This window comes from Hermetia illucens, chromosome 2, assembly GCF_905115235.1.
Source record: "Hermetia illucens chromosome 2, iHerIll2.2.curated.20191125, whole genome shotgun sequence".
Classification (NCBI taxonomy): domain Eukaryota; kingdom Metazoa; phylum Arthropoda; class Insecta; order Diptera; family Stratiomyidae; genus Hermetia; species Hermetia illucens.
In genome coordinates, this window is record NC_051850.1 from 99,446,446 (window position 1) to 99,465,830 (window position 19,385).

The 19,385-nt window shown below is 42.4% G+C and overlaps 1 protein-coding gene across 4 annotated transcripts in view; it reads left to right on the top strand.

The window, feature by feature from the left end:
- The window catches only part of LOC119649061 (protein rhomboid), a 429,203-nt gene extending 410,574 nt beyond the window's left edge, over window positions 1-18,629 (top strand). For all 4 annotated transcript variants that reach the window (XM_038051045.1, XM_038051047.1, XM_038051046.1 and 1 more), the window contains 3 exons: window positions 7,823-8,087; window positions 17,225-17,371; window positions 17,495-18,629. In XM_038051045.1, coding sequence (XP_037906973.1) covers window positions 7,823-8,087; window positions 17,225-17,371; window positions 17,495-17,799 — 717 coding nt within the window. In that variant the 3' untranslated portion in view covers window positions 17,800-18,629. The remainder of the gene's footprint in view (window positions 1-7,822; window positions 8,088-17,224; window positions 17,372-17,494) is intronic.
- Window positions 18,630-19,385: the final 756 nt, after the last annotated feature.

Consider the following 19,385-nt stretch of genomic DNA (forward strand, 5'->3'; position numbering starts at 1 on the left):
GCAACAGCTTAATGTTGTTGTGATTATCCACAGGTTGTTACCTCCCGTCGTAGCCGGCAATGGTTTGACATATTACTTCGGGTAAGCCCTCCCACTATTCCGCCTTTGGGAGCCTTCAACTCAGGGAATTCCTTAATCAACGGGAGAAGAGAAGAAGGTAATCCCCCGTCATCCTGTCTCTCCACTGGTGGGCCATAATCTTTTTTGCAAGAAGAATAACCTGAATGCAATTTCACAACACAGTTCCATTTGTCTTCGATCTTCAGGATCTCTTTGACATTGTTTTCCGGGAAAAGTCTCTTGTATTCGCTAACCATTGCACAGCACATAGTAAGGGAATCCGGCTATGTTACGACTCATTTTCCCAAAAGAGACATTAATTTATATCGCTCTTTTTCATCAGCATCCACTTTTCTTGGGCCTCCTTTGCGCTGGTAGATGTGCTGGCGCTTCATACCAAGGATCTGTGAGTCGGGCGTCATTCGAAGGTATTCAATTATTCGTTTTGACCCTATAATTATTACGTGAAAAATAAAGATAATAGTGAAAGTACAGTTTTTCGAATTGAAAATTGAGTAATTACGACTATTTTTGTACTCATAATTAATTAATTAATAAGGGTTATTGGACAAACAACAAAACCGCTGATTTTAGGATTATTGGTAAAACAAATCCAAAACAAGTATCTGTATGTGGTCCGTCGAGTCGGGGCCACAATTCCAGCATTTCTAATTTGACTACAATTTCAACCCCATATCACCATGCCGAAATCGACAAACACGAATGAGGTGCAGCGGTTGAATTTGGAGGAAGCAAGAAACCATAAAAAGGATCCCAAAATTCGATACAGCCAAGAGTATTTCGAGTTTAAGTACGAGGCATCGTTACACAAGCCATTGGCGAGGTGTCGCAGCTTGGGCAGAGCACCTCATTTAAGGCGAAGCAGCAGAACTAGTATTTGAGGAGCTAATGACGAAATTCAAGGCTCACCTCTGCATTCATCGGTCAGAAGAAACGTCTGCGGGAGCTTTTAATTGCAACTATTTAGAAGCCTGAACCCGTAAATCACTTGGAACGGATTGGCCAGCATTCCCTGATCTATTCACATGGTTCATGAAAATCCCCGACTAAGTCCTGTTGAAAAGATGTAGTATTTGCGATCGTCTATTAACGGCAAAGCAGTGCAAAGTGTGAAGCATCTTTACATCACAGAAGGCGCATCGAAGTTTATATGCGAGGGGTTTGATAACAAGCACGTAATGGCAAACGCATTTTTGAAGTCGTTCTGGGACATTAAGTCTATCCGCTCGAATGATCTCAATTGCATGAAAAATATACTCAATACAACCAACGCCTTGAACAGTTTGATATTGCCTTTCTGTATCTGTTACAGTAGAAGTTGGACAATGACACTTTGTGTGGAAGTTACGAACAACTTTATTAACAAATTCACAAGATTTTCCAATGCGAAAATTCAAGAACTTGAATATCGACGCGCGAAGAAATATGGTGAGTGAACACACTGTTTTTATTACTTAGCGAAACATGCACTAAACCCGTGCCCAGCATCTACACTGTAGAATATGCAACGCCAAACGTAATAGTCTGTTACATTTGGACAAGCCCGCAAAGCCGGACAAGATTGCGAAACTATTACAGGCGCAGGCAACCCCTCCAACTGCGCTGAAGATAAGCCAATGTTAGTCGACTCCGAGTACATCAGTTATTTTGGCAACTGCCACCATTTATGTGAAGAACACTTTTGGAAGATTTGTTCCATTCCGAGGATTCATAGACCAAGGTTCCTAGCGATCCTTTATCATCGAGTCTGCTGTTCACCCACCTCAATCAGTAACAGCAGGGAAAAAGGAGCACAGCAGAAACTGCATTTTAATCTGCTTGTTATAGGCCAAATATCTGCTGAATTATCACAGTATGAGGTTACCAACAATTTACAAATGAAGATTGCAGACCTACTGACGCCAACTGGGGAGCAGATGCATATGAAGAAATTATCTTGCCTTGCTTAAGAATCATTCCCGGCAGTGATTTGATCACTCAGAACATCAAGTTTGGTAGGATTATAATGGGTACAACGAGGGCCAGGTTCAGTTTTAAGTGAATGTCTGCAATGATTTTGGGAAATGGAAGAAATAACTTCAGAGCCTCGTCTCACACCCGAACAGGAAGCATGCGAAGCTCATTACGCTCAAACTACGGGTCGGAACTCATCAAATGGCATATACATAATTCGCTTTTCTTTTAAAGCTTCCGCTGAGAGACTAACATCATCTGCCCAACTCGCTATCATGAGGTGGCAGAAGGTGGAAAAGAAGTTTGAACTGAAACCCGAATTGAAAACCCAATATAATGCCTTCTTAAAAGAATAATTGGAGCTGGGGAATATGTAAGAATTTTCCGCATCATGCGACCATGAAAGAACGTAGTTCGAAAACGAAGGTTAGGGTAGTTTTTAACGCTTCTCAACAAACTTCATCTGAAAATTCACTCCATTCAAAACGCTCTCTTTGCAACACTGCCACCGTGGTGTCTACACAAAATCGTAATAGCCGGTGATCGTGAGGATTGCGCTTCATCCGATAGCATTCGATTCAGCTCGATAGCTTGATGACACCGTTAATGCTGCAAAAATTATGTCTACAAAGAGAAGATTGACATCAAAGCCAAGGGTCAGTCCTTTAAAGTTACAAACTAAACTATACCAAAATTACAATTCTGCGGATCAGAATTATTGAGTAGATTAATGAAACAAACCTTAGAAACAAGAAGCTTAGGACCAGATGTTAAGAAGGTGTTCTGGATGAATTCTTCAGCAGTATTAGGCCGGCTTGACCATCATCTTATTAAATGTAAGACGTATGTTGTCGATAGAGTTAGTGTCATTCTCACAGCAATCCAAGCCATTGGTGGCCCTTGGAATCTAAAAACAATCCGGCTGACTGAGTTTCACTTGCGGCTAATGCCTGATTGATCCCAATATCTGGTGACATGGACCAGAGTGGTTGAACTTTGTAACATTAGTTTATGTAACCTCAGTTGATATCACTAGAATGGGTGCAGTATGTTTATCCGAAGTAAAAATGAATCTTACAACAAAAACACCTAGTTCGATATTAGCACGTTTTTCAAGCTACATTCGAATCCTCCTGTCATCGTATATTGTCTGCGTATGCGGCATCATGACTGGCATTCTGGAGTCACATGTAGCCATGAGCTGCAAATAGCCAATATTATTTGCGTTCGCCTGTCACGTTAGGGATTTTATTTAGATATACACATACAAAAACTGCGCGCGCACAAAAATGTTACGACAACCCTGCTAACATTAAGTCCCTGTTCCTGATTCCCAAAGAATTCTCAGGGTAGGTGGAAGACTCGAATATGCAGAAATGTCAAAACATCCTATCATCATAAGCCCAAAATGTAAATTGGCAGAGCTGATCGTAAGGGAATTCCACCGTAAAACAAATACATGGAAGAAGTCAAATTATGATAGCGGCCGTAGGTCCGAATGCGGGATTCCTCAACTGCAAAAGTTAGTGAATTCGTGCATACACCTGCTTCAAAATAGCCTCTTAAACACAAAACAATTCAAGGGCAATCTGCCAAAGATCCAAGTGACTCCATCTAAGGTTTTCACCAATACTGGACTAGACTTTGCAGGACCAATACTCATCAAATAGTCCTCTGGCCGTGGGATAAAAACAACGAAGCCGTGCATTGCCCTCTTTGGAGACCACCAGCGCTCTGACTACCAAGCCAAGTATTACTGCAATGAAACGGTTTGTTGCAAAACCTGCTGTAACCTATTTAGCGATTGTTAATCAATTTCATCGGAGCAAGTCGAGAATTAAAGGACCAATTTGATAAGTCCTCTTTCGGAGGTCTATGGGAAGCTGGCGTTAAATTCGTTTAATTGCATATTGAGAAATCAATTGGCACCAGTCTACTCAATGTAGAGGAATTATATACATTATTAGTCCAAATTGAAGCTAACCCCAACAGTCGTCCATTAACACCGATCAGCAACGACATTAATGATGAAGAAGTTATGACTCCAGGACATTTCTCCACTAGTCACTCTCTAATGGCTATCCCTTTCTGGATGAGTTGGCATAGTCAATACCTGTCCCATTTACAGTATAGCACCAAGTGGCTAAAGATCCAACCTAACAAGGTAGTCCGTCAATTAGTTATAGTAAAGGGTAAAAACTTTCCAACAATGAGGGGGCCACTCGCTAGAGACGGAATAGTTCGTGTTGGAATGAAATTAAAAGAAAACATCACAAAACGAGTTCCTTTATCAATATCACTCCCTGAAGCACCGGCGCACTCTTTGTTCGATACCGACAAGGAAGAGCAAATCGAGAAGACAAAAGAGACATCATCGCTTATTACGGAACCCAGTTGAAGGACTGATCCTCGCCACCCAAGGGCAACGGCAAATCTTCTACACCATATACAACATTGATTCAGCAATCCATGATAACTTATAAATACTAGTCGATCTGAAAACTTTTAACCACACCAATCTAAATATCCTTAACTGTAACACTTGGTATTTAGTTAACCCTTTCAGTTTTGCCTACTGCTATTTTTGTAATAATTTTTGTAAAAAACAGGATGTAGATGAGGTATCAACCATCCAAATGCAACTCTACCGATTCATAATTAAATTAAGAACTTAAGTTTTTGGCGGACGGGGATAATAAATAATCTAATCTTATACATAGATCGCTGTCATAATATAAACTACATATGTTGTTCTAAAGTATTACTTACACTATTTATATTTAATGAAGAAGACGAGGCAGACCCTGCCTGAGATGGAGCGATGTCGTTGGTTAGGACGTCAGACAGCTTTTAGGGATATCGAATTGCTGGACCTCGGCGCAAAACCAGGGTGTCTGGAATTCCTTACAAAAGCAGGCCTGGACCGGATATCGATTATTGCGACGTTGATGATGATACTGAATTTTTCAGGGACTTTTTCTGAATAGAACGATACAAAATTAAGTGAGTTCCGATCACTACTTTTTTAGATCCAGCAATCTGGGAAAAATTATTTTTCTGATTCTTAAACCTTCCAACTCTTTTTAAGGGGGAAATCACATTAGGAGGTTTTCAGAATCATTTTTTTTATTACGTAGGTATCCAAGGTAGCTATCCAAGAATATACTGCGAAAATTTCAAATCGAAATTCGCGTTTCTTCAGATTTTATGGATCTGAGGGCTTATCGGGTACAGGCTTAGGCTCGAGATTCCAGGATTTAGTCCTTACATAATCTTGTAGCGCAATGTAAATAGCGTATTTATAAATACTGCATCAGTCCAGCATCAGTCCTTTCTACGAGTGCATTTGGTTTTGTTGTAATTGTATTTTGCTTGAAATTACGAGTTACACAAGTCTTCCTATCCGAAACCGCGACTGTTCAAATGTGTTTTTCACAAAATGACGTTTTTCACATTAGCCGGAATTCTAACTCAGAAGTTTATGAACCGATCCTTATGAAATTTGGAGGTATAATTTTTTACAAAATTACGGAAATTATGAAATAACATTTGAGATGATACAAATTTTTTAAGGGCTTTCTTTTTAAGGTTTTGTGTCTGTCGATTTTGCTGCCTGTCCGTCTGTCTGTCTGTTTGTCCGTCCGTCCGTCACACGGATTTTTCTTGGAGGCTGGCAGCGATTGACAACAAATTTTGTGGAAAGGTGGGATCTGTAAACGCTCACGCATACAGTAAGTTACATCCTTTTACGTTGAATTTAAAGGGAGGTCCCCATACATGCAAAAGTAGGGTGTAAATTAAATTTTTTTTCACCAAATATAGTCATGTGGGGTATCAAATGAAAGGTCTCGGTTTCCAAAGTTGGTCTTAGTTTTGACATTTGTTGGAAACGCGGGGAGTTCGGGGGTTCGAAAGTGATCATTTATTTAATGGGGCCATTCTGAGAAACTATTTGACTGAAAAATTTGAAAAAATCAAGAGGCTGCCACTATATTTTGGCTAGGCTCCGAAATACCTTCCATGTCGATATCCTTTCAAATCAAGTTCATAATAGTATATTACTATAATTTTCAGTAATTGGCTGCAGAACCCTCCTTATGTTTATCCTAGCAGCAATGTAGACTATACTATAGAGCTTGATTCTACCAAGTTTGTTGGAAATCGCACTGTTCGAAAGCATATGTGAAAATAAGCCTTTTTATGTGGTTTATTCCTTGTGAAGGCGTTCATTTTGCTTTTTTTGAATGAAGATACAAACGCGAATTTTGCACCATACTGGTGAATCGCAATTATCCTAGTTTGCGAAGCGTAGAAATATATTCTGAATAGGTCGTGAAAATTTCAAAGATTCCGTTGGATAGATTTTGTTAGATTTCCGGCTATAATGGCACCCGATTTTCAACATACAATTTCGAACAAACCAGAGCTGGCCTAGTCTCTAGACCTTTGGTTTCATGGAAAAGCACATGTAAAGCCTTGGCTTCAATTCCCGCTCTATTAGCGAAATCATTCGAACGTCGTTCGGACTGGTAAATCCGGGCTTTATAATGGCGTTCGACATAAACCTGACATACGACGCTTTACTTGTCTAACACTGTAATTTCCGCACGACTCGGAATATCGAAAATCATTTTACCCAAATGTCTAGATACAATTGATGTAAAAAAACGATTCCACTGATCCCACACACGGGATGACCTCCTTAAGGGATAAAAATCAACTAATCAGATACAATCAAATATTTAGGAACTACTTGTTGAGAAAGTAGCAAGTCTTTCATCTCTGTTTTTGTCTGTATCTGATGATCCACATATGCAATATGCAGCAGCATTCAGATTGAATTAAATTAGGAAACTCTCCAACAACTTTACCAAGGAATTTCGTAAAATTTTGAATTTTGTTAAAAAACTTCCTTATCATGGATCCAATCTATTTGTTTACCTTTACATATGTAAAGCAAACCCTTCCGCTACTCGTATATAAACATAAGACAATTTCCACTCAATCCAATAAAAGCAATGCGCCCCTTTTCCAAATGAAAACGTTCTTCCAGCGCTGCCAGCAATGGGAATGCAGACGGAAAAGTTATTTAGGATAAAAAAGTGGAAGCAAGTGAAATGGAAAACGGAAGTTGACGTAACAGGATGCCTGGCGGCTCCAGCCATTGCGTCAGGTGAATTTCAAAGAGCGAGTAGTGTCCGCTGCGGCTGCAGTGAACAGCTATAAATTATATTTGCACTCGACAGCCGATAGCGCGTAGCAACTACATTTCATGAATGAAATGCATCGTGTCCGATACGCTATGCAGTTGACCGTCCCGAACCTGTAGGAGAGAACGTTGCAAGTGGACGGTCGTAAAGTGGTAATTGCACAGAGAATTGAAGGAGGAAGGTTCCTTTTACAAATATCTTTTGATTGGAATTGATTGTGGCGAAAGGCTGAGAGCAGGATGTCGACAAGGTTGCTAGTGCAGCAGTTTCAGTAGAGCGAAATTCGTTTGATCGTCATTTGAAAGAAATGAAATTCTTTTCTCGGAGCAACTTGTAATTCACCATGGGAAGATGGAAGTACTACCTTTTACTTCGTTCTCTGATTTCTGATAACAACCCCCTTTAGACCGCAAACTCACAGGTATCACATGTTCCTCTACCTCGTCCCACGCAACGATTAATAGTTTCGACAACTCCCGAATAGTGCATTTCAGATTGGTTTCCGTTTTATTTCGTTTTCAGTGACTCTTTTGAATGCATTGTTAGCTCTGATTGCGCGTTTGTTCATTTCATTACAGTTGGGGTTCTTCACGTATCACACACTTACTTCCGGTCAAGCGGAGCCTGCGGGACCGGTGCCTATCGGCTCCTTGTTTATCTATCGACCTGATAAGCGGCATGAACTTTGGCGGTTCCTATTCTACGTGGTCCTTCATGCCGGCTGGTTCCATTTAGGGTTCAATTTAGCAGTCCAACTGCTGGTTGGGCTGCCACTTGAAATGGTTCACGGATCATCGCGAATCGCATGTGTGTATTTTGCTGGTGTTTTGGCCGGTTCGCTGGGTAAGTGGTGACTTTTTATGAATGTGTAGAAAGACTTTTTGGTTGAAAAAACCTGCAAAGGTGTTTTTTAGTTAATAGATGCATGCCAGTTCTGTATATGTACATAGTTTACAGAACGCGATGAGAATTTTAGTTTGGCCTTGCTTTATATTGCCAATCAAAATCGGGCATACAAACCGAATTGAATCTTTTGCACGAAACACAGATATAATCTACTTTAGATAAAATTTTATTTTGCTTTTAGTTAGATGAGTTATAAGGAAGTACAGCCCAAAATATAGTCTTGGTTCGTTGACTATGACCAAAAAGCTTTGATCCTCATATGAATGGTTTCCTTTTGGAATAATTGTGTCAGGAGATGAGGCAAAATACCAAAATCGCCCAGTATCAAATAATTTTTCACCATTGGAACCATTGTTGTAGACTTATTACTAGCCCAGATGTGGATAATTTGAGAACTATCCAGACCTTGGCTACTACCAAGTCAACATTCCATATTTACCATGTTGACTACGAACCACAGAATCGTTTGCCGTTGCTCGTGGCGGGAATTTTTTTCTCACAAATATGTAGTCAGTTTTGAGAATTGTAATGAGAATGTATAACCGTTTCTTTTTCATTTATTATACTATATTCCAAAATTAAGGATTTTCCCCAGCACCCTCTTCATTTCTCAGCTTATGGAGAGCGTACCCGAAAGGAGTTAATTCAGCGGACATATAAGACCTTGTAGCGAACAGAAATGTAATCCTGGCTTTCCGGGACATCATCGCAGCTTTGACAGTTAGATTAACTATCCAACTTAAACCTGTAGATTTATCAGTTATCTTCATATGTCATAGGAAATTAACGGTGATCGCAACGCACTTCCCTGTGCATTCTTTTCGTACAAGCTTCGATGCTGGGAATCAGTCGACCGTTTTCATTGCTGTAGTGGCCTACTAATCGTCAGCCCTTTTAGCGTTGAATGAGGTTAGATAGTGGAATTCTGGAAAGCACTTCGCAAGGGGAAGCTCTTACGGTACCATGCTATTACACTCTAGAAAACCTGACTGAAGCAAGCGCGAACCTGATTAATGCCTATGGCGGTCACCATACTGCCACTATACTGGATACTGACTGCAAGATTCCAGTCACAATATTACGCGATGTTACGCAGCAACGAAGATTTCAAATTCCGAAGAGAAGGAGGCCTTTTATGAGAAATTGGATGTAGCCCAGGAGATGTTTCCTAAAAGTGACACTTTGATGGTGATGGGTGATCTGAATGGCACGGTGGGTTTGCAACACCTTGTTCTGACATAACATACACCTTATAAGAGTGGCTGAACTATACTTATTTATTTATGTTTAGGGGGAAATACGATCTTCGAGATCGTAACCATAATGGTAGGAGGTTTGTGGATTTTTGTAGCTTCTACCGCCCCGTAATTGGTAGCACATAATTCGAGTACGAAGCTTTTTATAAGGGTTTTAGTTAATTGGCAACGTACGAGCAATTAGATAGATCACATTGCAATCAGCAGTAGATTTATGAGTTGTCTTTTGGATGTAGGTAATAAGACTCGGCCCCCGAAAGAGATTAGCGTCTAAGGGTCGATTGCTTTCGCTTGCGTGTTGTTTTCAGCGCTTTTCGGTCACGAAAGTTAAACATCGGCTGTTTATATGAAATAGTTATCGTTGAATAATCTTAGTGTTTCTTGTTTACTTCTTAGTGGAGTATAGGGCCTCCGCATAGTCGCTTTGCTGATATTGTTACTTATTGTACGTTATTTTTCAATAAAACTGTGCTTCAGATTATTATCATCATACATGCTGTGCAAGTCATAAGCTCACAGCAGCGAAACAAACACACGCCACGACAACTGGGATTTTAACCCAGAATTTTGATGATTGAGCTGCCAGTCGGCCATGTCCAAAAGGACATCGCAAGATCTGGCTGACTGGAATCGTGGAAGCGGATAACGGATTGATAGAATAGCAGTATGGACATGTGGTACCATAAAGTCCAATTGCGAAGAAGAGCTGGTCTAGTACCTTCTCCGAGTGCGTTGGGCTGGAAATTGTCTTAAATCTTGTCTTGTAGGGTCCTATTCAAGCAGCTGAGCCGTGGACAAAATGGCATCATTAATTGCACGAAAGCAAGTCTCAAGCTACCTTACAATGCTTGGTTCTATATCAGTGTCACTTGCTTGAACGGTTAAGTGCCTACTTCTGGCAAATTTGCTGCTGAATCCGCAGGTCAGATGATAATAGCATTGTTCTTGGTTGCTAATGTCGAATTGCTGCTCTCCGAATGCTACCAATCTTCCCACATGGTGACTTTATCTAGTTCTTGATATTCTGAGTCATCTCCTACCTAAGAGTTCTTTATTTTTTCTTACTGTTACTGACTTTCAATTACTTCTTTTGCTCCTGCGGGTAATAAAGCTACTGCCGATATGTTCTCTGCTTTTGTCCATTTTATTTAGGTGTATTTTTTTTCTGCGGCTCATATTTCGTTTTTGCATTTAGTGCCTTAGTGTTTTACTCCTAAAATGCCTTAATGTTATAGAATGATTCCAGGCTCCTTTTTTAAAATCCGGAATGTTTTGGTTGATGTATCGATACTCTTTTTTGAAATTACACAATTTGCTGGTATATCTGTTTTCTGGTTTGTTCAATTCCATTTCAAAAAGCCTCCCGTTTCCGAATCCTTGGTAGGTAGGTACGTATTAGTGGCCGCTCTAAGGTGTCCAAATAGCGTTGTGGTCCACCATTTTCATGTTGCAAACTCCTAAGACTGTGCCCTATGTGGGATGGGCGAGGGGAGTAGAATCTAGTCAGCTTAGATCTTCAGTGCCAGTCATAGTGTTTACGAAGGATAGAAGATCCCGCACCCTACAACTAGAGACCTTTTAGGGATCCCCGAAGAATTGTTAACTTACCTTGCATGCCTTCATCCTTCCTCTTAAATTCACGAAGGATACTCCTGGTTGGAGATCTGCAATTGTGTTCCTTTTTTTGGTTGTCAAACGCAATTTATCCGGAAACGGCACAAAATGTAGTATGAGTTTTTATAAAATTTTTCACTGAATGTAGATACATATGTGAATATCAATGGTACCACACCCACCTCAAGTAGTTTTCGTAAAAGGGAAGCAGTAGGCGTACTACGGTATATAAGTATGGTGTTACTGAAGGGAGAGGAGTGTTCTTCACAGTCTCACAATCGTACTTTGCTCAGAATGTTCGAGCGTGTAGATATTTTAAAAATTCCATAAACTGAGGTCGTAGTCGTAAATTCCGTCTTTGTAAGCAGCGTAGATAAGTTTCAGCTCGAAGGGGTGTCATTATATGAGATGCGCCTAATTGTATATTACTATAGTGATTATTCACTTCATCTTTCTCAAAAGGGCTTGGGTCGGCCTTTTGGCGGAGTTCTGCGTTATCTCTTAAAATACGTCTTATTTTCCTTTTCTGATTGTTGCGTATTGTTTGACATATTATTATTTTGTTAAGGGAAAGTCGCACCGCGTCCTTGAAGAACTATTGTGCCCCTTTTACTGGTTATAGTGTACCTGTTGATCATAGTATCTCAAGCAGGCCAGTAACCGTTAGGAACTTTAGTATGTTCCCCACTTCCAGAAGTTTCAGCTTTGCATCTGGTATTAAGTGTTCTCCCAGATGTATCGACCTACTTTGCACAAGTGCTGGACACTGTCCCAGGACGTGCATAGAGGTTTCGTCCTCCTCCTCACAGAACCTGCAGGCAGTGTCCGTAGATATCCCTAGCTTCCCTAGGTGGTAATTCAGCCGACAATGACCAGTGAGAATTCCCACTATGATTCGGAGGTTCTTTTTGGTGAAGTTTAAGCAATCCTTTGTACGCATGGGTTCGTATCCCCCAATAAGCACCTTGGACTGCTCCATCCCTGGTAGGCCCGCCCAATATAGTTCCCTCAACCGTTTTTCTTCGTTTCTTAGATTCATAGCCATGAAACCGTTTCCGATTCCACAGAAGGGTTCTGGCCCGTATAAAGGCATCCCTTCTCCCTTCTTGGCTAGTTCATCCGCTGCCTCATTGCCTTCCAGCCCAGCATGGCCTGGAACCCAAAGTATCCAGACCTTGTTGGACGAGCCGAGTGTATTCAGTCTCTCAAGGCATTCCCATACCAGTTTAGAGTTCACCTGGTTGGACCTAAGTGCCTTGATCGCTGCTTGGCTATCGGTGAGAATAGCTATGTTCTGCCCCCTGTAGTTCCTTTGTAGATTAAAGGAGGTACATTTGTCTATGGCGTAAATTTCCGCCTGGAATATGCTAGTGTACCTGCCCATTGGCTCAAAGTACATTTTCGTTGGACCAATGACACCGGCACCCGCTCCCTCTGCTGTGAGGGATCCGTCAGTGTACCAAGTAATCAGTTGCTGGTTTAAGCCGTATGTCACAGCCACGCTTTCCCAGTTTGTCTTGTTACTCCAACGTGTTTCAAACTTCTTATCGAAGTGAAACCTCGTTGTCATGTTGTCCCTCGGTATCAGTAATTCGGGATACTGCCTAGAAAGGATATCAATCTTCCTTCGATTTAGGCAGCTCCCCGCCTCACTCATGCTACCGGCCATCCTGAATATTGATCTCCTTGCCTGCATCTGTATGTGCAGATGGAGAGGGGTTAATCCCAGAAGGACCTCCAGGGATGCCGTTGGGCATGTCCTCATTGCCCCACTGATACACACGCAAGCCAGCCTTTGGAGCTTATGTAATTCCCTGGCTTGTGTGCTGAGTTGGGTTCTTTCTGCCCAGATTACCGCTCCATAGGTAATCATTGGTCTTACTATTGCAGTATATATCCAAAGTAGTATCTTCGGGCTACAACCCCATTTTTTTCCTGCTATGGATCTGCAAGTCATCAGAGCCCTCGTGGCTTTCCGACAAGTGTTTCCGACATGTGTCTTCCAGAGTAATTTTTGGTCTAGCGTGATTCCCAAGTATTTGACCTCTGTTTCTCGTTTCACCTCCATATCATGTAATGTTATGGCTTTCAGGTGATCCAGTTTACGCCTCCTAGTGAATGGTACTATGGTGGTTTTGGTTGGGTTGATCCGCAGTCCCACCTTCCTGCACCAGGCACTAGTAACCCTTAATCCAGTTTGGATTCTATCACATAGGGTATCTTCATATTTGCCCCTACAGATTAGAACAATGTCGTCCGCGTAGCCCTGGACTTGTATTCCAGTATTAGTTAACACGTCCAGGAGTTCATCCACTACCATACTCCACATCAGCGGCGATAGTACTCCGCCCTGTGGACAGCCTTGAGTGGTGTTCATGATAATAGAATTTGTACCTGTTTGTACCTCTATTTGTCTGCTTTCTAGCATTTTGCCCATCCAGAGTGCCAGGGTGTTTCCCACTCCTTTGCGGCTCAGGGCATCCGGTATCTCTGTGTGCGATGTGTTGTCGAATGCTCCTTCGATATCCAAAAACGCGCACAGTGCAATTTCTTTTGTTTCAATGGCGTCCCGTAGTACCTCTGTCAGCTGATACAGAGCAGTTTCAGTTGACCTTCCTGCCCGGTAAGCGTGTTGACAGTGATGTAAGGGATTACGCTTTAGAACGTTAGTTCTAATATAGTTGTCTATGACCTTCTCCACCGTTTTGAGTACGAACGATGTTAGGCAGATTGGTCTGAAAGATTTAGGGTGAAAAGGATCCTTTTTACCCGCCTTCGGAATAAAGACCACTTTTGCCCGTTTCCATGCCCTTGGTATGTAACCCAGTGCTATGCTCCCCCTTACCACCCTCAGAAGAGACTCTAGGATAATTCCTAGGCCCCTCTGGATAAGTGCAGGGAAAATGCCATCTGCTCCGGGAGATTTCATTGGTTGAAAGGTTCCCACTGCCCATCTTAGCCTAGCTTCTGAGCATACCTCTTTTGCTAGTTTCCAGCTCTCTTTCCTTCCCCTTTTATTCGTTGTTGGGGTGTCAGGCAGATTATTGTCGCCTGCCGCCGAGGGGTAGGACCCCGGGAAATGAGTTCTGAGAAGCAGGTGTACCCTGTCCTCCTCATTCTCGGTGAATGTCCCATCTTCCTTTTTCAAGCAGACAGAGGATATTCTCCCGTCTTTGGCTACAGCCTTGTACAGCCTAGTTGCTTCTGTGATCTGTTCAATCCCTTCACAGAATTCCCTAAAGCTGTTCCGTTTCGCTTCCCTGATGGCGTTGCTATACGCAGTCAGTGCATTTTTATACCTCCGCCAGTCCCCGGTTCGTTTTGCCCGGTTAAAGAGTTTTCGTACCTCCGTTCTCATTCTGGCTAAGTTTCTGTTCCACCATGGTACATCCCTTGATGACTTGACTGTCTTGGCCGGACAGCTGGCCTCATATGCGTCAATGACGATTGTGTTGAGGTCTTTCACCACCGTTTCTAATTCTAATTCGCTCCTGATGTCCCCGCTCCCTTGAAGGTGGGCAATGTTGTTGCTCAGGTGCATTGTGCATTCCCAATCCGTTCTTTTGGGATTCCTTATTATTCTTTTTATTTCGGAGTTACCCTCAATGTCGAATCTGATTATCCTGTGATCAGACATTGAGGGCTCATCCGACACCCTCCAATTCCTGACCATCCCGTTCATTAGGGTATTTCCTAGAGTTATATCTAGTACCTCTTGTCTGGTGCTGGTCACAAATGTTGGAGTGTTCCCTACGTTTCTAACTTATTACTAAGAATAAATTCGAGAAGGTACTCACCTCTACGATTAGTGTCACTGCTTCCCCACACTACGTGGTGGGCGTTGGCATCGCAGCCGAGAAGAAGTGGTAACGCCCTCTCCTCGCAATACTCCGTCAGCTTTGCGACTTGTTCCGGTGGAGCCCGGCTCTCGTTTCCTGGGAAGTATCCCGATGCTACCACTACCTTTCGAGTGCTCCTCCCGGCTTCCAATGAGATTTGGATAGCCACAAGGTCCCCGGTTAAGAACTCTGAAAGACATATGTATTTTAGATTACGTTTGAGAATTATGCAAGCTCTTGGTTTTTCACAAGACGAGTCCCAAATTACCTGCATGTCTCCTCCTTGTAGACCGCGAATCTGCCCCCGGTACACCCAGGGCTCCTGAGCCAGCACTATTCCAATGTTCTCCTTGGAATTTGCCCTTGCAATCACTGCAGATGCAGCTCTCGCATGGTGGAGGTTTATCTGGGCTATCCTAGTGCTGGCCATTGGCTCCGTTATTGTTTGGAGCTCTTCTCCACTGTCGGAGTGTCACCCTCCTCCTCCGACATGGCGCTTTCCTGCGCGTCGCTGTCCACCCCGAGCCCTAGCAGTCCTAGGTCTAGGTCGTCCAGCTTCTGCTCTTCACTGGGCAGCAGGTCTATTTCCCTGATTGATCCCGTTCTTTCCGCCTCTATGGCTTCCGCGACTTCTTCAGGGACCTCGGTAAGTTTTCCACCCGATGCCTCCTCCGAGGTTTCTTTCCTTGGCTTTTCCTTGTGCACATGCACGGGTATGTTGCCAAATCGATAGTTGATATGACAACTCTGACGTTTAATTGCCTCTAGTGATCGGTCATCTACCCCGATCGTGAGGAGTTTACCCTTTCTCTCCACCTTGCTTCTGAAGACTCTCCATAGTCGAGTATGGAGATCCTCGTTCTGAGCAATTAGGAGTCTCATGAGGTCTTCTGTTACTATTGCCGCGGCCTTTGGGAGAAAAACTGTCACCATGTGGGCTCCTGGTATATCATCTCCAGCACATGTTGACAGTTCCACCCCTTCCCAGCCTGGCAATCTAGGAATTATGGTTCTGACCCATTCTGCGGTACCTTCCGTCGCGCAGTCCACCAGTATAAGGCCTGGTCGAAAGCGTATCCCGGTGAACACCAGTTTCGACGTCCATCCCTTGATCATCTGCTTGACGACCAGTTCTTCAATGGTTTCCTGTTCCTCCCGAGTGAGTATTTACTCGGGAAACCTTTTTGGCAGTATGGCCAGCCGAATGCCCTTGACCGCACTAGCATAGCTAATGCCGGGCTTCCTGGGTCCTGCCTTCACTCCTGACCTGCCCGGGTTTTCTCCTCCCGTGGGTTTAGGTCTGGGTTTTTTGGGGGCATTCCCTTCATGCGGGCTGATCTCTGCTGCTCCCCGCTTTCTCGGCTCCGGTAGAGATGGCTTAGGTCTGTCCTGAGCCTTCTTAAGGGCCTCTTCTGGTTTCAGGCCTTCCTTCAGATAGCGCAGGTACCATTTAACCCCGGCGCCACTGAGACCTGTCTCCTTCCTGACGTCTGTTATGTTTATCTCAGACGTGCTTTTGCTGGTCCCTGCTCTTTGAGCAGTGGTGTTCGTTGGCTGTAGTCCATGCAATATACCAATGCTCACCTTGGATCCACTGCTTGACGTCCCAACTTCTCCCTTCTTGGGTGTAGTCACCTGGCTTTCAGTAATTCGGAGACGTGCCTCCACCTGATTAACCAGTTTTGGTGCGGTACGGGGCCCCGCTTTTTTGGTTTTTGTTTTTTTTTCCAATTTAGTACTCATTTGATTCCCACGAGTATGGGGGTTAAGAGGTCCGCCGTGCCATAGCCCCCCGTAGCACGGTAAGATCTAACTTACTCACTGAGGCGACCAGGTATCAGTGAGGCTCCGTTCGAATACAGTCAGTTACCCCCGACTGCAAACTATCCAATGGGCACGGTTCGCATGACACCCTGGATTGGGGGAGGTGTTTTTCGACTCCCCAGTCTAGATCCGTAGCGTTTTGTTAATAGTAGGGTCACCTCGTACAGGGTGTGGCTATCACCACTCACTAACGGTCTTGGTAGACGAGAGGCTTGGCCCCTGAAAAGGCACACACCGTCCCAGAGGAGAGACAACTCATCCTTAGACAAAGATAGGTTGGCCTCAGGGAGCTATGTTCCGCATCAGTCTATCCTGCAGTACACTGCTTGACATATATATATATATATATATTTGACATTTTTGACGTATTTAGTTTCGCATTTTTGACATATTTAGTTTCGCTAGTTTGATCCACTTTATTTTAGTTGAAGTTGCTGTGGTTTTTGCTATAATTAATTGATTTTTTCGAAATAAAAAATTCCACCAATTTGCTGGCTCTGCCTTGTTTCTTCTACCCTTATAAATTGTGCACTTTTTACAGGTACTAGTGTGTTTGACCCGGAGGTGTGTTTAGTGGGTGCCAGTGGCGGCGTTTATGCGTTATTAGCCGCTCACTTAGCCAACGTAATGTTGAACTACAACAGCATGCGTTACGGAATATTCCGCTTGGCTGCAATATTGATTGTCGGTATGTACTTATGTTTTATTTACCCCTGGTCATAATCTCCTCATCTTTCTTTGCAAATCACTTATGTTTCTGGGATTCCGCATTATCTATCAAACTTTGTAACATTTTTCTCTTCCTTCCAAGCATCCTGTGATGTTGGCTTCGCTATATACGCGCGATACGCCGCGGAATCAACTCTCAGCCCCTCAGTGTCCTATGTCGCACATCTCACCGGGGCCTTAGCTGGTCTAACCATTGGACTTCTAGTTTTGAAAAATTTTGAACAGAAACTTCACGAGCAACTACTTTGGTGGATAGCTTTGGGGGTTTACGTTGGGTGCACCATTTTTGCCCTCGCCTTCAATATGATGAACACGGTGGCAGCGCAACGCATCGAGGAGGAAAGTGAGGTCCTTCGCGACCAACTATTTCATGACATCGGCATATAGTATTGAGCAATAACACTTTGCACCACACACTGCCTAAAATTTGAATTAAGTGTACGAATGAAAATTTTGTTTAGTCTAAATGAATTAAATTGGTTGTAATGCTATAGAAACTGTAAAAACAATTATTGAAGTGTGAAAGGAAAACCGGGAAGCGAGCATTAAAAGCAATCACATAATACATAATGAAAATCCGTTCCAATTAATCATTTTGAAAAATGATTTGAATTCTAAAGATACCATTATGATACCAAGAAGCTTGGACAAGTTTAGTTTTATTATTTCAAATTATCTAGTCACTCCCTAAGTGTAGATTCTACCTCACGAATTTGTATCATCAGTTTTTGTTTAGATTTTTATTTCGTCTACGTTGAATACTTTTAAGTTGTTGTGCTGGCAGATTTTATTTAAATGTGAAACTACTCGTCCTCCACCGGGTGCATTATTGGAAGAAACTGCGTCTACTATTGTTTTTCGTTAAGTAGCTAGAAGAAGATTTCTTTTTAGTGACACTATTTTTAACCGTAACGTTAATTGAATTGAAGACTGAACATTTCCAGGAGAAGATATTATATCCAATCGTGAAACTAGCAGGAACAGATTTCTCTACCAGTTTGACTACCACATCATGACAGTATGGAGAATTAAATTGACAATTTGCCTTGAAACACCATTCCGAAATCAATTCTAGAAATGAAGACCTAACCAATAATTGATCCGAAATATTTTTATAAAAAAACTGAATGAAAATGGAGAAGTAGATAAAGGATATTTTAGTTCTGATTGTGAATTGTAACGAATCATTGTTGTTTTCTATTTTTTGCGAAAATAAAAAGTACAAAGGATTCACAAACTTAAATATCGTTTGTTATTATCCCTGATTTCCACGAATAATTTGTTATATTTGTTTTAATTATAATATTATATACACTACCGACAGTTTATTCGCCGTAATTATTCAAAACAACAAAGAAGAAATAAATATAATAGTTGAGGGTTGGACGGCGGTTTGGCTAATAAATCTGCCAACGTTCAACAACTGGAAAAAACTCAAGTAAACTACCGTTCTTCACTATATCTTCTAATGATAACGACGGCGTGTGAGGCTTCCATGCCCCCTTCTAGGTACTGGTGAAAGGCAGAAATGGCCGACCTGCGGAGGGAGTGTCGTAAGCTACGCCGTTTTGAACAACGTTTGCACGCCCACGAGGAGGCACGCGCCACAAAGGCACAGTGTTGATCAGCAAAAAGGAGACTCTGCAGCACGATAAATAAAAGCAAAGCTCGCGGCTGGCAAAACCTGGAATGAGGACCCGTGGGGACTTGGCTGTAAGCTTGTTATTTCTTCGATTGTGTGTGTCGTTTTTTCGGCTTATTTTATAATGAAAAAAAAAAGACAATTTTTTTTTAACGCCGAATAGCGAGTTTTTTATTCCTCATATACCGGTTTTTCGAGGACCAGTGTCCTCTTCCTCAGTGAGTCTTTGCCTCAGACAAAAACAAAAAAGGAATAAAAAACTCACTATTCGGCATTAAAAAGTAAAGTTTGTCTTTTTAAGGTTTTGTTTGCAAAACAAAACATTATTAAA